The 18,900-nt window shown below is 35.9% G+C and overlaps 1 protein-coding gene across 2 annotated transcripts in view; it reads left to right on the top strand.

The window, feature by feature from the left end:
• The first annotated feature begins 1,255 nt into the window (after positions 1-1,255).
• The window catches only part of LOC149896293 (glutamate receptor ionotropic, kainate 2-like), a 28,513-nt gene continuing 10,868 nt past the window's right edge, over positions 1,256-18,900 (top strand). For both annotated transcript variants that reach the window (XM_090118187.1, XM_090118186.1), the window contains exons 1-13: positions 1,256-1,363; positions 1,799-1,960; positions 6,509-6,640; positions 7,357-7,488; positions 8,212-8,375; positions 8,836-8,889; positions 9,402-9,563; positions 10,901-11,044; positions 11,278-11,517; positions 12,626-12,829; positions 15,611-15,715; positions 17,406-17,542; positions 18,152-18,275. In XM_090118187.1, the coding sequence (XP_089974313.1) occupies positions 1,291-1,363; positions 1,799-1,960; positions 6,509-6,640; positions 7,357-7,488; positions 8,212-8,375; positions 8,836-8,889; positions 9,402-9,563; positions 10,901-11,044; positions 11,278-11,517; positions 12,626-12,829; positions 15,611-15,715; positions 17,406-17,542; positions 18,152-18,275 (1,833 nt within the window). In that variant the 5' untranslated portion in view covers positions 1,256-1,290. The remainder of the gene's footprint in view (positions 1,364-1,798; positions 1,961-6,508; positions 6,641-7,356; positions 7,489-8,211; positions 8,376-8,835; positions 8,890-9,401; positions 9,564-10,900; positions 11,045-11,277; positions 11,518-12,625; positions 12,830-15,610; positions 15,716-17,405; positions 17,543-18,151; positions 18,276-18,900) is intronic.

Genomic DNA, 18,900 nt, shown 5'->3' with positions numbered 1-18,900 from the left:
CACATACGGCACGATCTGATAACACAAGCAAAAGTTTAGTATGGGACTAAGCTTTTGCTTGTGTTATGGAAACCAGATGTCTGATAAACATACATATATAATATTTTAAATAAATACTTATAGATAATTAACACCCAGGCACAGCAAACATCTATGTTCATCACAGAAATTTTTGCCCCGGGTGGGAATCGAACCCATAACCGGTCAGCCAAATCAAAGTAAAATTTGATGTAGTTAATTCCGACAATTTGCAGGAAGTTTATAGTTTTTTGTAAGAAAAAAATTATTGAATACGGAACCCACATATTTCTAGCCGCTCGCACTTGCCTACATTGCAATGTTCCCAGTTATTTCATATCAATGATTCGACCTATTTCCCGCCGAGCCTTCCTCTGTGTTGTGTTTTTAATTTCACACGCAACTGTAGCTGCAAGCATGATGCATTTTTGCTGTTATTACTGTAAAATTTAATAAATTTTCATGTGAATTTTTGAGGAAAGGTTCAACGAAGTTTTCGAGTTGAATTTAACCTTAATAGTTGGTATTGAAAAGTTATATATATAGTATATACCAGTTATTTATAAATTGGTTTAAAATAACAACAAAAATCTCTTCTTTATATCGAGTTCTTTGAATAGAAGAATTTCTTAGCAGAAAGAAACATTTTGAATTTCGTTTAATTTAAATTATATTGACTCATTAAGCTCTGAACATACTTAATTTAAAGAAAAAAATATTGTAATGTCCGTCTGTCAAAAGGCTGTATTTCGTGAAAAGTTATACTTGAAATTTTCAGAGATCATATATTTCTGTTGCCCCTATATTGCCTATATCATCAAGTAATTGAAAATCGCATCTAAGCAAGGGTCACAAATTGAAAACGTGACCACTTTTCAGTTCTTTTTTTTTGTACGGAACCCGTGTTACAAGTTCGTTTCACACTTGACTGATTTTCTTCTGATTCTAATAAAATTATCAACCCTAAGGGCGACCGTAAACGGACCGCTTCAAGCAGTTGAGACCGACGGCTTGAAGCCGCGACCGCATGGTGAACTATAGACATTCATTCACTGCCGTACACATGACTGCTCGAGCAGTCGCGACCGCTTCAATCCGTCAACTGCGCGGTTTGTAGCGACAGCTCGAGCAGTCAACGACCGACCGCTCGAGCAGTCCGTGTACATCGCTCAGCCGTTAACTGCTCGAGCTGCCCGTGTACAGCCGCTCTTATTGTTCTAATTCTGTTCCAGATAGCGGGCAGGATCCTGGATGCTGTGATGTCGAGGCATCATGTGGAACAGCTTGGGTTGGATTCTGGCTATTGTGAATGTGGTGTCTTCATTGTCTCCGGTTATTAAAATTGGTAAGGATACAGCTAAATCAATTTTTAGGGTTCCGTAATCAGATACAATGGGATCCTGTTGCTAAAACTTCGCCGTCCGTGTGTCTGTCTGTGATAAAGACCTGTATAGTTACAGTTGATATTTTAATAGATTATGTATTTTTTGGTACATATTTCTATATGTAGTATAGAAATACGACATCTTTACTTACCGCTGCGCTGTACTAACAAATAATAAAAAATTTGGTAACGGTTGGCGAGGTCAAAATTTGATGGGTGACCAATTTTTTGAAGTCTTCTATAATTTATTGAATTATATAAGTTAATTTCAAAAGAACTATTCGTAATTCGTAAGTTATTTAAATTAATAAAAAGTCCCAATTATAATATAGATACACTCATAAAATCGTTCTTGATTCATCATGGGGAATTATTTAGATGTATTTTTAATTTCAGGTGCAATTTTTACCGAAGACGCCAGAGGAGGGAGTGCTGAGTTGGCTTTTAAATACGCAATATATAGAATAAATAAAGAAAGGAGCATTTTACCTGAATCCACTTTAGTATATGACATACAGTATACAACGCCTAGGGATACTTTTCGAGCGTATAAAAAAGGTAAGCATTAGTCTTTTGGTTGAAGTTAATTTCGAACTAAAACGCAAACTAAAAAAATAGCGTGTGTGCCGACCACACGTGGCAAGATTCAAAGATACCAAAATCGTCGCCTTACCCATGATTTGACGGTATTGCCATGACGCGACCTTGAAATTTGACTATCAACGCGCCTAAGAAACAGGAGACAGGAGATAAAATCAAAACAGGAGATCAAATTTACACAAATGGTACGGGAGCTATTAACGTTTTAAAAAGAGTAATTTTAGTATAGTTGGGTTTTTGATATACTGTTTCTCTTGCTATTTCGGTTAGAGTCCGGGCTGTCTGTCTGGCGGTAGTGGTTGCGTTTATTAGTGCGCAAGTCATTTATTAACGCGTAATTTTTAATCTTTTGCCTTTAAATAGATCCATCAGACATAAATTTGTTATTGCAAGACGTTTTTTTCGTTGTTAAATAGGTGCCATACGCAATTTTTTATTTCAAAATCATTAAAATGTCATCGAAATATGTGAAATTACATCAACATGATTCCGCTTAAAAGGTAAGTAATAACTTTATTACTTATATTATATTATCCTTTTTTAATACTCATATTGAATAATTAGTAAACTAATATTTTTAATAGATGGTTTCATATTTATTACACTTTGGGTATTAATATGAATTTGATGATACATATTTGGTTTTTATCAAGTTTACATTAACGTCCTATTTGAGGTTCGTTGGGAAAAGGAGGCACCATGGTAGATTGTTGCTAAAAAATTGTAAATAGTAAAATGAATATTATACATAGTATATCCTTCACGGGGACTCATGTTGATGGAATTTCACTTATTTCGATGACATTTTAATGATTTTGAAATAAAAAATTGCGTCTGGCACCTATTTAACAACGAAAAAAAACGTCTTGCAATAAAAAAATTATGTCTCATGGATCTATCTAAAGGCAAAAGATTAAAAATTACGCGTTAAAAAATGACTTTAAATTAAGGATATTTTCCTGTGCAGATAAGATGCGCACTAATAAACGCAACCACTGCGACCAGCCAGACAGCCCGGACTCTCCCCGAAATAGCAAGAGGAACAGTATATCAAAGAACCAACTATACTAAAATGCTCTCTTGTCAACGTTGGTAGCTCCTATACGAAAAGATACATTATTACAGAATGAGCACAGGAGCTATTTTTATACAAATACAACACGCATGAAGCCGCGTGATCAAGCTAGTGAAGATACAAATAAAAATACGAACCAACGTTCTTTGAAATAAATGTTGTACATCTTATATTTCCACAATAAATTAGATTATATCAATATCGAACATCAAAAATCCGCCCACGCTCATGTAATAAAGTACTACGATAACGTCATTTATATGAAATATCACTACATAGTATAAAACAAAGTCGCTTTCCCTGTCCCTATGTCCCTATGTCCCTATATCCCTATGTCCCTTTGTACGCTTAAATCTTTGAAACTACGCAACGGATTTTGATGCGGTTTTTTTTAATAGATAGAGTGATTCAAGAGGAAGGTTTATATGTATAATAACATCCATTAAATAGTGGAGAAGTACTGTTATTTTTGAGGTTTCTAATGTGATGTCGTAAATAATTAAATTTTTTCCGCTTATATTGCAAACGCAGGCTGAACCCTACGAGTTTTATCAAAATAATGTACTAAGTATTGTACACATTGAAAAGGTCTACAGAAAAGTCCGCGATGGTATATGTCGATCTCTTATGGATAACCTACAATAACTTTTTTTGTCATTTACTTTTTACGACAAATAATGGATAATTTTCGAAGCGATTTTAACCAATACAGCATTAATCCTTAACCAATTAAATACCTTGAATACATTGTTCATTTAATATAGATCTATATGGCCCTTTACACCGTATGATTTAAGTGAATATTTTCGACGATATTACAGATTTAAAAATTGCGGGACGTAGCGTTTGCGGCGGTACCGGCCGGCCGCTATTGCACCCGTGCGAAGCCGGGGCGGGTCGCTAGTGTTTCAATAAAAATGTCTAAATTATACGATTCAACTAAGAATAGGATTGATTCTCCGCCATTTTGCGTCCTCATATATGTTAATACAAACGAATTAATAATCTTAGTAGAGAAAAAAATGTTGTGTGGTTTTATGAAACCACGGTAAAAGTGAAACTGTTCGAACGGTTCCGTACACTGCTTTGTGTAGCGCATGTCGCGTGTCGGTCGGCTGCCGAGTAGGTATACCTACTCGGCAGCCGCGATACACGCGACATGCGCTACACAGACCAAACAGTTTGAGACGATATAATAAAAGTTTCACTTTAAAAGTTTCACTTTAATAACATTGCATTTAAATTTTCTGTGTGTGCTTTTACACTAATAATGTGAGAGTATGTGTAGCCAGGAATGTGTTTGTAAATAATCAATCATATCGCTTCATTTAGTTCGAAGTTTAAAGCGTTTAGCGTTTGAAGCGATGCTATTGGTTATTTAGAAACACATTCCTTACAGCCTTACTACACATACTTGCACATTATTGGTCGAAAAACTCCCTTATTCTGGTTCATTAGCTACATATATAAAGACTAGCTTTCCACCCGCGGCTTCGCCCGCGCAGTCAAAGAAAAACCCGCATAGTTCCCGTTCCCGTGGGATTTCCGGAATAAAACCTATGCTATGTCCCGGGGTAAAAAGTAGCCTGTGTCCTTTCTCGGGTATCTAAATATCTCTATACCAAATTTCATGCAAATTGGTTCAGTAGTTAAGGCGTGATTGAGTAACAGACAGACAGACAGAGTTACTTTCGCATTTATAACATTATAAAACCTAACCCATAAATCAATTGTTTCGCGGCCCGATTACAAAGATCTCCTAAAGAAAAGAACATTCCGTATCCCACTTCCTGATTTCAACTCAAAAATAGCTAGACGTAGCCCAGCTTACTCACTCATTCATACGTACAATAATGTTTGTAAAACAAAACATCTGAAAAACTGCAATATGTATAAATGCAATAAAATAATGAAAACTTGGCTGCATGAACTTTCATACAGCGATACCGAAGATCTGGTCTAAACATAAGAATAAACTTTAACTTTAATAGAAATCTGTTGGTGAGAAATAAAACTTGAACAATTTACATATGCTAAAATGCTACTTTAATTAATATTATTGGATCCCTGAACGCATTCACACATGAACACAAACACACACATATTTACACTATCACTTTCATCCACACTCACCTTCCCACAACACACACTTACACACACACACACACACACACAATCACACACCCTATGTTAAATGGAAAATGTTGTAAGTTCTAGTATTAAATACACTCATTATTATTAATTATAAATTATTTAAACATAATTATTGATGTACTGTATAATTCGTCGTAATAAAGTGACCTGTACTCCGTTTCTGATATCCAAGATACAGGCAATAGCCTAGTTTGGATATCACTGTACTAGCAACCTTGTAAACTAATCCTACTTTTATCACATTAACAATGTAATGTTTGAATATTTTGGTTAATAATTTTGGGATGTACCAAATGATACTTTTTGTAGTTAAAAACAAAAGACATTAAAACCGATCTCAAAGTGAGAAACCGCGGTAAGCTGACATGCCTTGACCTACTCCGCTAATACGATTGTGTTGACCGAGTTACATACATACATACAACTAGTATAATCCATACATGATACACCATACAACTAATCCGTAATTTTGTGTGGATGATTAGGTTTTGTAGTTTTATACAACGTTTGTTGTCCCATAAAAATGGGCATTCAAGCTGCAATAAATATTCAAAATGGTCGTCATGTGGTTTGCCTTTAAAAATTTCGGTTTTAAAAATGACTGATTTTATTTGTTTTGAAGTGACATCTTTAGGCGGGTTAAGGGTAAAATTTCAAGGTCGCGTCATGGCAATACCGTCACTTCATGGGGTAAGGCGATAATTGTGGTATCTTCAAATCTTGCCAAAGAAGTTTCAATTCTGACACGTGTGTTCGGCACTCACGCTCTTTTTTAACAAAGCGGGCGAACGGAAACATTATAGAAACAACCTCTTCCAGGTCACCATTCCTCTTAAGGAAAGGTTGCAAGAGATTTAATATCCATACTTTAATTACTTTTGTTATTTCTCAAAACACTGTGTTTACTAGAATTTCGCGCGCGGCTTCGCTCGCTTTTTATAAAACTTAACAAATGATATATTCAACCCTTCCTCTTCAATCACTCTATAATTTATTAAAAAAAAAGACGGGTTGCACTGGGGGAGTGCCGGCAGAAGTGAAAACTTGATTATTAACGTTGAGCATGTTTGATATTTTGGAATGGTATCCGTCTTACGTTTTTTCGATCCGGTCACGTGTCCTGACGCGAGTTTAAGATTTTATACCCATTACAGAAAAAGTGCTCAACGCCGCTAAAGAAGTTTTCACTTCAAAAACATCAAAATCCGGCGTAGTTTTAAAGATTTAAGTATACACACTATGTATAGATATTAATATTATTAAATTAATTCTTCCAGCGTGCATACAAATAAAGTCAGGAGCAGTAGCCATCTTCAGCAGTGCTGGTCCGCTCCTCGGGTCCACGCTGTCTGCAATGTGCCAATCGTTGCACGCGCCACACTTCACTATAGACCCTAAGTATACAGCACGTAAGTATATTTTTGATTGATTAAATAATTGAGATATATTTTGATAATGAATATAGACTTTTTTGTGTATAGAGCGTAGGTATATTTTTGAATAGCCAAATGAAGAGATATTTGTAAATGAATATACACTGAATATGTTTTTGATTGGATTGGACCGTGAGTATGTTTTTGATTGGGCAAATATCAGGGATATTTTTAAATGATTATAGACCCTAAGGGCGTATTCAGAAAGAAAGCTTGAAACTTATAAGCGCTTATCGGCGCTTGTCATGTTCATATATTTTCCTGCGCGGGTTACCAGCACTGACAGGAAAATATATGAACATGACAAGCGCCGATAAGCGCTTATAAGTTTCAAGCTTTCTTTCTGAATACGCCCTTAGTTTATATTATGTGAGTTTTTGTTTGACAGAATGTTTGGGATATCTGTAATTGAATATAGACTATAAATATATTACAAAAATTATTGCTTGGCCCAATTTTTTTAAGTCGTTCAATAACTGATGATCTAAAAAAGAGAATTTCAAAACTCAAATTAAAAATATCGTACTTATTTCTTGAATTTGAAATGAACACGCCATTTTTCTTCTTTCTACTTTTCATCTCTTTAACGAATTACCAAACTTCTCCAGTACTTCCAAGTATCAAAAACGTTCGACCTTACTTGTCAAACGAATTTCAACCCTATTCACAAAGCATTTAAATTGATATTCCAGCACAAAACAGCACAATGTCGTTCACAATCAACTTGTATCCGTCGCGAGAGTTATTGGACATGGCTTTCACGGACCTCACAGCGTATTTGAATTGGTCCAGAATGGGTATTATATATGAAGACTATGGTTTTGGTAAGTAGAGATATAATATATGCACAAACTGACTTACATTTCCATACAGATCATTCACTCATAGGGACCATTACACATACAGATACAATTTTACTCTTTGATTATATACCCAGATTTTACAGAGTAGGTAATATACATCTATTATATACCCACATTTTACAGAGTAGGTAATATACATCTATTATATACCCACATTTTACAGAGTAGGTAATATACATCTATTATATACCCACATTTTACAGAGTAGGTAATATACATCTATTATATACCCACATTTTACAGAGTAGGTAATATACATATATTATATACCCACATTTTACAGAGTAGGTAATATACATCTACACATACACCTTACACTTACTCTCATAGTTACACATATATACGCGCACGTAGACTTGCCTACATACACACACTTTTTGGCTTTTTGTGAAATTATTTTGGAGGCAAACTCCTTCTCCTAAATACAGGTTGCCCAGTTATCTAGCTAGGAAAACATTGGTTTGAACAAATTGTAGCCTTCTTATATTTTTTATAAATATAAATTGTAAACTGTAATTGTAAATTATTTAAGAGTGTCAACGATGTCTTATGGACAGATCTAATTCAAACTTTGTATGCTATCGTTGTATATTATATATCAAGGATTGGTGACAATAAAATAATTTCATGATTCTTCAAGCGCGTTTTTTTAGCTTTTTTTAACTTTATTTCGTATAATTCCAGGAGAACTTAACATAGGTAACCTAGCCCGAGACGGCAGAGACATGTACGCGGTGCGATGTGAAGCCCGCGACTACCGACGAGCGCTGTACCAACTGAAGGCGCAAGGGATCAGCCATATTATTGTGGACACCGATCCTAGGCATTTACGGCAATTGGCTAGAGCTGTAAGTACCCACACACAACATATAGATATAGAAACATACACGCACACATACAAATGTCAATATCGAATCAATAAATCATGCTCTAATAGGTGAGGGTAGTTCGAAAAAAAGGATTTTATATAGGATTAAACTGTGAAAAGACAAATCTTAGGCGTTTAAATCTATTGGCGATTTCTGTATATGTACTTATTATGTTAATCGAGAGCTGTATCAGCTCAAACCCGACATATTATTGTTGACACTGACCTTAGGTTACGTATGTGAACATATCCTTTGTAAAATATGCTCTGCTAGGGAATGGAAATTGACAGAGCATAATTATATAACGTTATTTATAAGTTGATTTTCTGGGCTCTGTTGGCTAAACTGTATAAAATATGAAGAACTATAAAACTTGTTTTTTTAAGGTCAGGTAGAAGTGTGGGGAATAATTTTTAAAATTATATTTCCTCTTTTCCAGATCCTACAGTTACAAATGAACAACGAAAACTATCATTATATCTTTACTTCTTTTGTAAGTATTATCATTTTTCAATCAATAATCTTACGATATAAAAATATTTTAAAAGACCGGCTTCGCAGCTTCTGGATATTGTATGATTAACTTATCTGTCAGTTAAAATTACTAATAATGTATGAAAATTCACGTTAAGAAGTGTCAAATAGCCGAATCAGAGAAATTATTAGTAAATAGTTAACATGTCCCTAAAATGTTAACAAATATTATAAAAAGAGCGTGTGTGCCGAAGACACGTGTCAGAAGTGAAACTTCTTTGGCAAGATTCAAAGATACCAAAATCGTCGCCTTACTCCATAACGTGACGGTATTGCCATGACGCGACCTTGAAATTTTACTCTCAACGCGCCTAAAGAAGTTTCACTTCAATAACATAGTATTTTTGATAAAATTCAGATATTTCTACCAATTTCAAATATCACTTCTTCCAGAACAATTCCCAAAACTTACAATATTTACACACACAATATTTACAATATTTACAGCTACCCTCATAATTTTTTTTTCAGGATATGGAATTATTCGATTTAGAAGACTTTTACTATAACCGCGTGAACATGAGCGGGTGGAGGCTCGTCAATAGAGACTCTGATAAAGTGAAAGATGCGCTACAAGTTATGGAGAAGTTCCATCCGATTGGGGCGTCTATACTCTCTGGGGGACATATTAAGGTAAGCATCACCACAGAATACATAATAATAGCTAAACGCTACAGAACGGACACTCCGCCTCCTGCCAAAATTAAACACTTACCTCACCCCGCACGATCAGTCTAAAAATGGTCCATATTTTTCTACAGGGACGATACGCAACGAAGATTGACAACATTAATCAAATTGACTTAAAGTAATTTTATTATTTTGGATTTGTGAGTATCGTTTTTCGTAGAAAATGGTTAGATATTGTGCTGTTTACGGATGTATTTCATCAGAAAAACGCTAATTTTTTTTTTACTTTAGTCACAAATGTGCCAACCATAAAGCGTTAACACACACATTTGCAGTCTCTACAGTGTGACTGTCAAAACGATAATTTTGTATGGAGTGTCCGGGGTGTGGTATTACTATATCCTATCCTACTAATATTATAAATTCGAAAGTTTGTGAGAATGGATGTGTATGTGTGTGTATGTTCCTCTTTCATGCAAATACTACTGAACCAATTACAATAAAATTTAGCACACAAGTAGAGGGTAACTTGGATTAACACATAGGACATGTTTTATCCTGGAAATCCCACGGGAACGGGAACTATGTGGGTTAGTCTTTGAAAACGCGGGCGAAGCCGCGGGCGGAAAGCTAGTAGATAATAAATTAGTTGTCCTAGCTGTCGCAGACATGCATGAAAGCAATGGGCAAATTTTTTTTCTGTTTCACTGTTTAGAGGAAATTAGCCTTGAAAAGAGCCTATGTTTGGCCGTAGACATTTGTATTTCTTTTAAACTTCAGCCGTGAAAGCGCAACAGACAAACATGCAGATTTTTTGCATTAATGGCTCGATTTTGTACAAACTTAAATCTCAAATGGGAGATATTTAGGAAATAAATTATGATTTTTTTATTATTTACCTAGAGAAAATATTCTTGTGATGAACATAGATCTTTGCTCTGTTTGTGTTAATTGTCTATATAAGTATTTATTTAAAATTATATATGTATGTTTATCAGCCACCTGGTTTCCATAACACAAGCGAAAGCTTAGTATGGGATCCGATCGCGCCGTGTGTGAAAATTGTCCTGAAATATTTATTACTGGGTTTCCGCCTTAGTCAAAGAAAAACCCGCATAGTTCCAGTTCCCGTGGGATTTCCGGGATTGTGTCATTTTCTCGGGATAAAAAGTAGCCTATGTCCTTTCTCGGGAATCAAAATATTTCCATACCAAATTTCATGAAAATTGGTTAGTTTAGGCGTGATTGAGTAACAGACAGACAGACAGAGTTACTTGCGCATTAATTATAATATTAGTATGGATTTATGTATTCAATAAAATTAAATATCTCAATTCCAGACTGACCCAGCACTTCTCTACGACGCTGTCCAAGTGCTGGCTTTAGCACTCGCTTCAACCAAAGATGTTCACAAAAGTAATGTGTCCTGTGACACGGAAACCCCTATGGCCCACGGGAATATATTGTGGGAGAATATACATAAGGTAATTAATGTATATCTATACTAATATTATAAAGCTGAAGAGTTTGTTTGAACGCGCTAATCTCAGGAACTACTGGTCCGATTTGAAAAATTCTTTCTGTGTTACATAGGCCATTTATCGAGGAAGACTATATGTTATCATCACGCTAAGACCAACAGGAGCGGAGCAATGCGGGTGAAACCGCGGGGCGCAGCTAGTTGTTTAATATTAACCAAATTGTCCTCAATTTCCAGGTACATGCACACGGTCTAACTGGACCCATGGAATTCACAAACGGAGTCCGAACCACATTCAACCTGCAATTGATGCGTCTCGTGGGGGGTGTTGGGGGTGTTTGGGGTGCTGGGGGTAGGGATGGGGGGACAGTTATGTCGGGTACGTGGAACCCGACTGATGGGCTTGAAGTCACAGATCCGGCCGCGTATAGACGGGACCCACCGCCTAATGTTACGCTCACTGTTGTTACTGTTGAGGTGAGTGGGTGGCAGATATACATTAGTAGAGGTATATGTAGATTTATATGTGCACATAAACAAACAAACTAACATTTTTATCTGACAAAAAAGACGTGTGTCACTTGCGGACTGCCGCGGTAAAGCTATTGCATGCTATGCCTTCAAGCCACACCTCCGCGACCGTCGGAGTGGGGAGCGTGAGGTTTTTTCGTTACGGAATATCTGGATTCGGTCCCCGCGCTCAAGGCCCGCGATAGAAGCTATGCAATAGCTTAAAAATATTATTATTACGGAAACAAAAACCCCTGACTGCTAGTTTACGTAGCCTATGTTACTACCGAAATTCTGATGATTACAATGACACCTCAAGAATAGTATCGACTCTGCGCCATTTTGTGACGTAATAGGTGTTAAATATAAAGGAATTAAGAACCTAGGTTAAGAAATTACTTTTTTTCTACTAAAGGCAACAAGGCGATGCTATTAAGAGAGTTTCTGTTTATAGACTACAGGCCCATGTTGAAAAAGTTAATAAGTTAAATGGTGCTCCACAAAGTCGGAATATATTTTCCGACAATTGCCGGGGTAAATTTGGTCATTTTATTTTGTACGGCATGTTGGACAGCTTACAAGTAACGGCATAGTGCTGAATCTTATTATTTTATGCTCTTATATCGTTTTAGATAGGTCACCTGGTGGTTCAAATGACCCATACATTTTTCAACATGGGCCTGTACTCTATTGGTTAGAGTTGCCTCTTACACCGGGTTCGGTTACCGGCTGCCTTTCACCACATTCTGATAATATTTTTGATAGGCTATCTGACACTTTTATGTAAATCTGTTTATATTGTGATTTTTAGTAACATACATTTCCATATATTTTATATCAATTTAACTGACAGATATACGCTAAACAGAACATGCCTTGAAATTGTAAAACACGCCCTAAATTACCTTAATTCTTAAATAGGAATCGGTGGTAAATGTTAAAAATATGTGAAAATATGACGTTTCAAAAGTGTTTTTCGAAGAAGTCTAATTGAATAAATAAATGTTTGAGTTTGAGTTTGAGTTTGAATATTCGTATTCGTAACGAACTAACAGCCCTAAATATCTTTAACCAGGAAAAACCCTACGTAATGGTGAAAGAAGGCTGGAACCTGCAAGGCAACGCTCGCTTCGAGGGTTTCTGCATAGATCTCTTAGCCCGAGTGGCCGCTAGAGCCGGGTTCGATTACCGGTTGAGGCTCGTGCCGGATAATATGTATGGGGCTTGGGACCCAGATACGGGGCAGTGGAACGGGATTGTACGGGAGCTTATAGATCGGGTGAGTATTTTTGGCAATAATTCATAAGATAACAAAGCGATTAAACTTATATAAGATTCCTTAATCCTATATCCTTCCTACTAATATTATAAATGCGAAAGTTTGTGAGAATGTGTGTGTGTTTGTTACTCTTTCACGCAAATACTACAGAACCGATTACAATGAAATTTAGCACACACATAGAGGGTAACTTGGATTAACACATAGGATAGGTTTTATCCCGGAAATCCCACGGGAACGGGAACTATGCGGGTTTTTCTTTGAAAACACGGGCGAAGCCGCGGGCGGAAAGCTAGTTTTCTATAAAAATATCAATTAAGGGCCGATTTTTCAATGCTTGAATAAAACTTATCCGTCCAATAAAGTAGTACAGGTATATTAAGAAGAGCTGGAACGTCAACACATTTACACATTGCACATGTTGGGCCGGGAGATACTGACACAAAATTTCGGGCCATTTGTAACAGGATGGCGGTCTAGAGGGGTCTTAGTACGCAATGACAAAAAGAAAAATGATGGTCAGAACGCTGGTGCCGGCGGACTAGTCGCGTGGGCGTTAGTCACACTCGTCGGATAAATAGCGAAAGTCCAACGATTTGTAACACAAAAATTTTAGAATTTACCGATAGCCCTTAAAAAAGATGTACGCGGTAGTGTCATGCCATACAGTTACGATGTGACTTACAGTCCGCCATACCGACGTGAATGCGTTGATTTAAAAAAAAAACAATTCAACCATTTGTACCGAGCTCACTTTTGCACAGGTAACCATCGTCGTGCAGCCATTTACTAAAATTGCCATGCGATACTTTTCGGACGATTCCAAATGGTCGCCATACCGCGGAAAAGTCAAACGATTTGTAAATCGTTTGACTTTCGCTATTTATCCGACGAGTTCGACTAACGCCCACGCGACTAGTCCGCCGGTACCAGCGTTCTGAGTTCTGACCATCATTTTTCTTTTAGTCATTGCGTAATAAGACCTCTGTAGAACCGCCATTCTGTTACAAATGACCCGAAATTTTGTGTCAGTATCTCCCGGCCTATGTATGTGTCATATTTTGCAATTGTTTATAAATACAGGGTGATGTAATTGGTGTAGTACGAATATCTAAAAATCTATGAAGAATTTTGTGATACAGTAAATGGAAGAATTATAGACTATTTTACAGTATTTAATAAAATCATTTAATTTTTTGTTCATTTTCATTAGAAATGTCAATTTTTCTCACCAAGGTGGAAATTTGGATGATAAGGATCTTGTTAGAAAAATATAAATTTTGACTAAAATCGGCATTTTTTTTTTTCAAAAATTAAATAACTAATTAATAATCAGAGTTATCACATTATTAAAAAAAATAAGCCAAACTATACACAATTTTTACCTACTTGATGCAATCCTCAAAGATCTCAACCCAATAGAGTTACTATGGGGCATAATTAAAGGGAAAGTAGCATCACAAAATGTGAACTTTAACTTGAAAACTATGTAAGAATTATTTAGAAAGGAAGCAAATGCTATTAGTCTGGATATGTTTAGTGACGTTTGGAGAAAGACGCGAGAACATGAGGAAAAATGTATTCAATTAGAACCAAAAGTAGATAATTACACTGACTCATTTATAATAACATTAAGAAATTCCGACAACGAAACATCGAGTTCTTCGAGCGATGAAAGTTACAGTGAAGTAGAAGATTACGATTATGATTAAATAGATTCTTCTTCTTCTCTATAGATACTGCTTTCTGAATTGGTGGTAAATGTTAAAACTGTTAAACTGTTATGACGATTCAAAAGTGCTTCTAGAAGAAGTCTAATTGTATAAATGTTTGAGTTTGAATTTAAAACCAATAGTGTGAAAATTATACAATAAACATGTAACACATATTTGTTAGCGCGTATTGGTAGGTATTACGTACTTACTACAAATATAACATTTCTTAGATATCTTTACTCGACCAAAGTCAGGAATTTAATTATTATTTGATAATTGAATGATTATTAATACTTTTATCCAATTGATTATTATTAGAATAAATAATTAGTTAACTTCATCAATTGATTTACTTTTAAATTATAATTTTACAGGTAAATTATGAGAGCTTTCATAAGTAATTATATTTGCATATACATATCTACAACGCACCCATTTTACAATTCAAGTCTAAAATGAAACTAGAGTCGCATTTATTTTTGAACATACTGTAAGTGAAATTGCATAAGTGTGAGTACTGTGAACATGCCAGCTTTCCCTAATTGACCGATATACGATAATATTAAAATGTCACGTAAACTGTCAAATACGGGCAATTAGAATACGTTTTTAAAATGGTAGTTTTATACATTATTCGACGAATAAGTTTTAACCAAGGATTGAAAAATCAGCTCTTAGTAATAAATTAATATTATTTGTACTATGATAGAGAATCCCTTCAACATACAAAAATACACATTGAAAAAAAAATCACACACATTGAATAAAAAGTATTTAATAAATTTAAATTAATTAAAAAAAGCCGGGTAACACTGGGGGAGTGCCGGCAGAAGTGAAAACTTGATTATTAACGTTCAGCATGTTTGATATTTTGGAATGGTATCCGTCTTACGCATGGAATATAAGGGATAAAAAAAAATCGGTCTTACGCTTTTTCGGTCAGGTCACGAGTCCTGACGCGAGTTTAAGATTTTATACCCATTACAGAAAAAGTGTTCAACGCCGCTACAGAAGTTTTCACTTCAAAAAATGTATTGTTCTTCATTTTTTTGTATTTATATTTCAGAAAGCGGACATAGCAGTCGCGTCGATGACGATCAACTACGCTCGGGAAGTCGTTATAGATTTCACGAAGCCGTTCATGAATTTGGGCATTGGGATCTTGTTTAAGGTAAGACTTCACTCCCGTAGTCCATGCATATATAGGGTGTCCCAACAAGAACGCAAGATTTAAATTTGGCGCTATTCGAAGTTTCATTGTTTGACACATCAACAAGTGTTATTTTTTTCTTAGCAGAAGGTATAAGGTTAGTGAAAATGGAACGCTTAATGAAGGATCAACGCATTCTCATTGTAAAATTTGTTTTACCAAAATAGTGAAAGTTTTGCGGCTACAGTAAGCAAATTTCGATCATAGAAATTGCGATCAGTAAAAGAGATTAATGGAAAAATTTGCTGAAACTGGGTCTGTTAGTGATGTAAAGACAACAAGGCGCCTTCGACCTGGTCGATCAACCGAAAATATCGCAGCTATATGTGATGATATCGCTCAAATTCCATCCATCTCAATTCAACACCGAGCTCCAAAAATTGGTGGTTCCGAATCCACTATGCAGCGAATTTTGACATAAAATTTGCGTCTTGCATGCTGGAGGGGATGTGGTTTCAACAAGACTTCGCCACATGTCATACAGCCAGAGAAACAATACAATTGCTGCATCAGTCATTTCTCGGTCATGTTACTTCACGCTTTGGGGACCATAATTGACCACCTAGATCATGCGATTTAGGGGTTTTTTTGAAATCGATGGTTTAAGCGATTAAGCCGACGACGACTCAAGCCTTAAAAGACGAAATTGGACGCTGTATTCATGAAATACCACAGCATTTATGTAAAACGGTCATTGAAAATTTCATTAAAATATCGCGTATGTGCCAGCAAATCCGCGGCGGCCATCTCCCTGATGTGTTGTTCCAAACAAAACCTCATCTTGTCTACTTTACGATATAATATAGTTTTCACAATTTTTTTTTTAAATATCTGCGTTTTATGTCAAATTTAAATCTTGCGTTCTTATTGGGACACCCTATACATATTATATACTAAACTAATACCTAAGTCAGTTTTTGAAGTGAAAACTTCTTTAGCGGCGTTGGGTATAAAATCTTAAACTCGCGTCAGGACACATGACCATCGAAAAAGCGTAAGACGTAATATCAAACATGCTCAACGTTAATAATCAAGTTTTCACTTCTGCCGGCACTCCGAGAAGATATACTCGAGAAGATATACTTATTTATTTATTTACACTTTATTGTACACTAGCTTACCGCCCGCGGCTTCGCCCGCTTTCTCTAAAACCTAATAAATTATATACTAAAACCTTCCTCTTGAATCACTCTATCTAATAAAAAAAACGAATCAAAATCCGTTGCTTAGTTTAAAAGATTTAAGCATACAAAGAGACAGGGACAGAGAAAGTGACTTTGTTTTATACTATGTAGTGATACTTTGTAACCACATCTTTTAATCAATAATTCATCTTTTAATAAATTTTCATTATCATTCTCATTCTTACTCTCACTCTCACTCTAACTCTCTCACTCAGAGCGTTGCAAATGTGTTGATATGCGTTTTTCCTTGATAAAATCAATTTTCTTTTAAGCTATTGCATAGCTTCTATCGCGGGCCTTGAGCGCGGGGACCGAATAGAGAAATTCCGTAACGAAAAAACCTCACGCTCCCCACTCCGACGGGCTCGGAGGTGTGGCTTGAAGGCATAGCATGCAATAGCTTTACCGCGGCAGTCCCCGAGTGACACACGTCTTTTTTTTTAAAGTATTTTTTTTCACTTTTACAGGTACCCTCATCCCAACCAACGCGTCTATTCAGCTTTTTAAACCCACTCGCAATAGAGATATGGTTATATGTTCTAGCTGCGTATATATTGGTTTCTTTTACACTATTTGTCATGGCGAGATTCTCACCTTATGAATGGTGAGTCATATTTTATACTAGCTGCGCCCCGAGGTTTCACTCGCGTGGCTCCGCATCTGTTGGTCTTAGCGTGATGATATAGAGCCTATAGCCTTCCTCGATAAATGGGCTATCAAACACCGAAATAATTTTTCAAATCGCACCAATAGTTTTTGAGATAAGCGCGTCCAAACAAACAAACTCTTCAGCTGTATAATATTAGTACCTATAGATTACTATTTTTGAAGTGAATCTTCTAGGCGCGTTGAGAGTAAAATTTCAAAGTCACGTCATGGCAATACCGTCACGTCATGGTGTAAGCCGACGATTTTGGTTTCTTTAAATCTTGCCAAAGAAGTTTCACTTCTGACACGTGTGCTCGGCACACACGCTCTGTTATCCAATAAATGTATTATTATTTCAAAAATAATTTTGTAAAATTATTTGCCAAAGAAGTTTCATTTCTGACACGTGTGCTCAGCACACGCGCTCTGTTAACCAATAAATGTACATTCTTATTTAAATAATACTTTTGTAAAATTATTTGCCAAAGAAGTTTCACTTCTGACACGTGTACACGCTCTTTATTCCAATATTTTTTAATACTCATGTTATTTTTACACTTTTCAGGTCAAGCAGTACGCATGTATGTGGTCATGAAACTAAATTACTAACAAATCAGTTCAGTGTATGCAACTCCATTTGGTTCATAACAGGAACGTTTCTGAGACAGGGCTCTGGGTTGAATCCTAAGGTTAGTGTTTATTTTGAGTAGTTATATAAAATACTAGCTTTCCGCCCGCGGCTTTGCCCGCGTTTTCAGAGAAAACTCCGCATAGTTCCCTTTCCCGTGCGATTTCCGGGATAAAACCTATCATATCTCTCAAGTTGGATCGAACTGCACATGGTGTGTGAATTTTATTATAGGTAATCGGTTAAGTGGTTTAGGAGTCTATTGAGGATAAACATTGTGACACGAGATTTATATATATATATATATACATATATTAAGATTGGTCTTACCACAAAACAATTTAAACACAGTCTAACTTTGAACCAGGGATCTGTCACATTAATGATTGTCTGTGTGAAATACGACAAAACCAGATTAAAGAGAACCCGCGCTTAAAGTTAAACCCTGTCTAAAGTTTTTTGTGGTAAGACAGTAATTTATGTTTTGATTTTTACTATAATCTTTTTCATAAAGAAAAATACTATTTCTACTATCATTGTATACCGCGAATTTGGCTGCCTTTCTAACTGTAGAAGGAACATTATTACCAATATAGACGCTCCAAATTATGTACTACTAGTTGTGCCCCGCGGTTTTACCCACATTGCTCTGCTCCTGTTGGTCTTAGCGTGATGATATATATGTT

This window comes from Colias eurytheme, chromosome 29 (genome assembly GCF_061535395.1).
Source record: "Colias eurytheme isolate Ceu_HAF_F1 chromosome 29, ilColEury1 Martin Lab GWU primary, whole genome shotgun sequence".
Lineage (NCBI taxonomy): Eukaryota > Metazoa > Arthropoda > Insecta > Lepidoptera > Pieridae > Colias > Colias eurytheme.
Note: the sequence above shows the minus strand (reverse complement) of the source record. Positions and strands in the feature narration are given on the sequence as shown.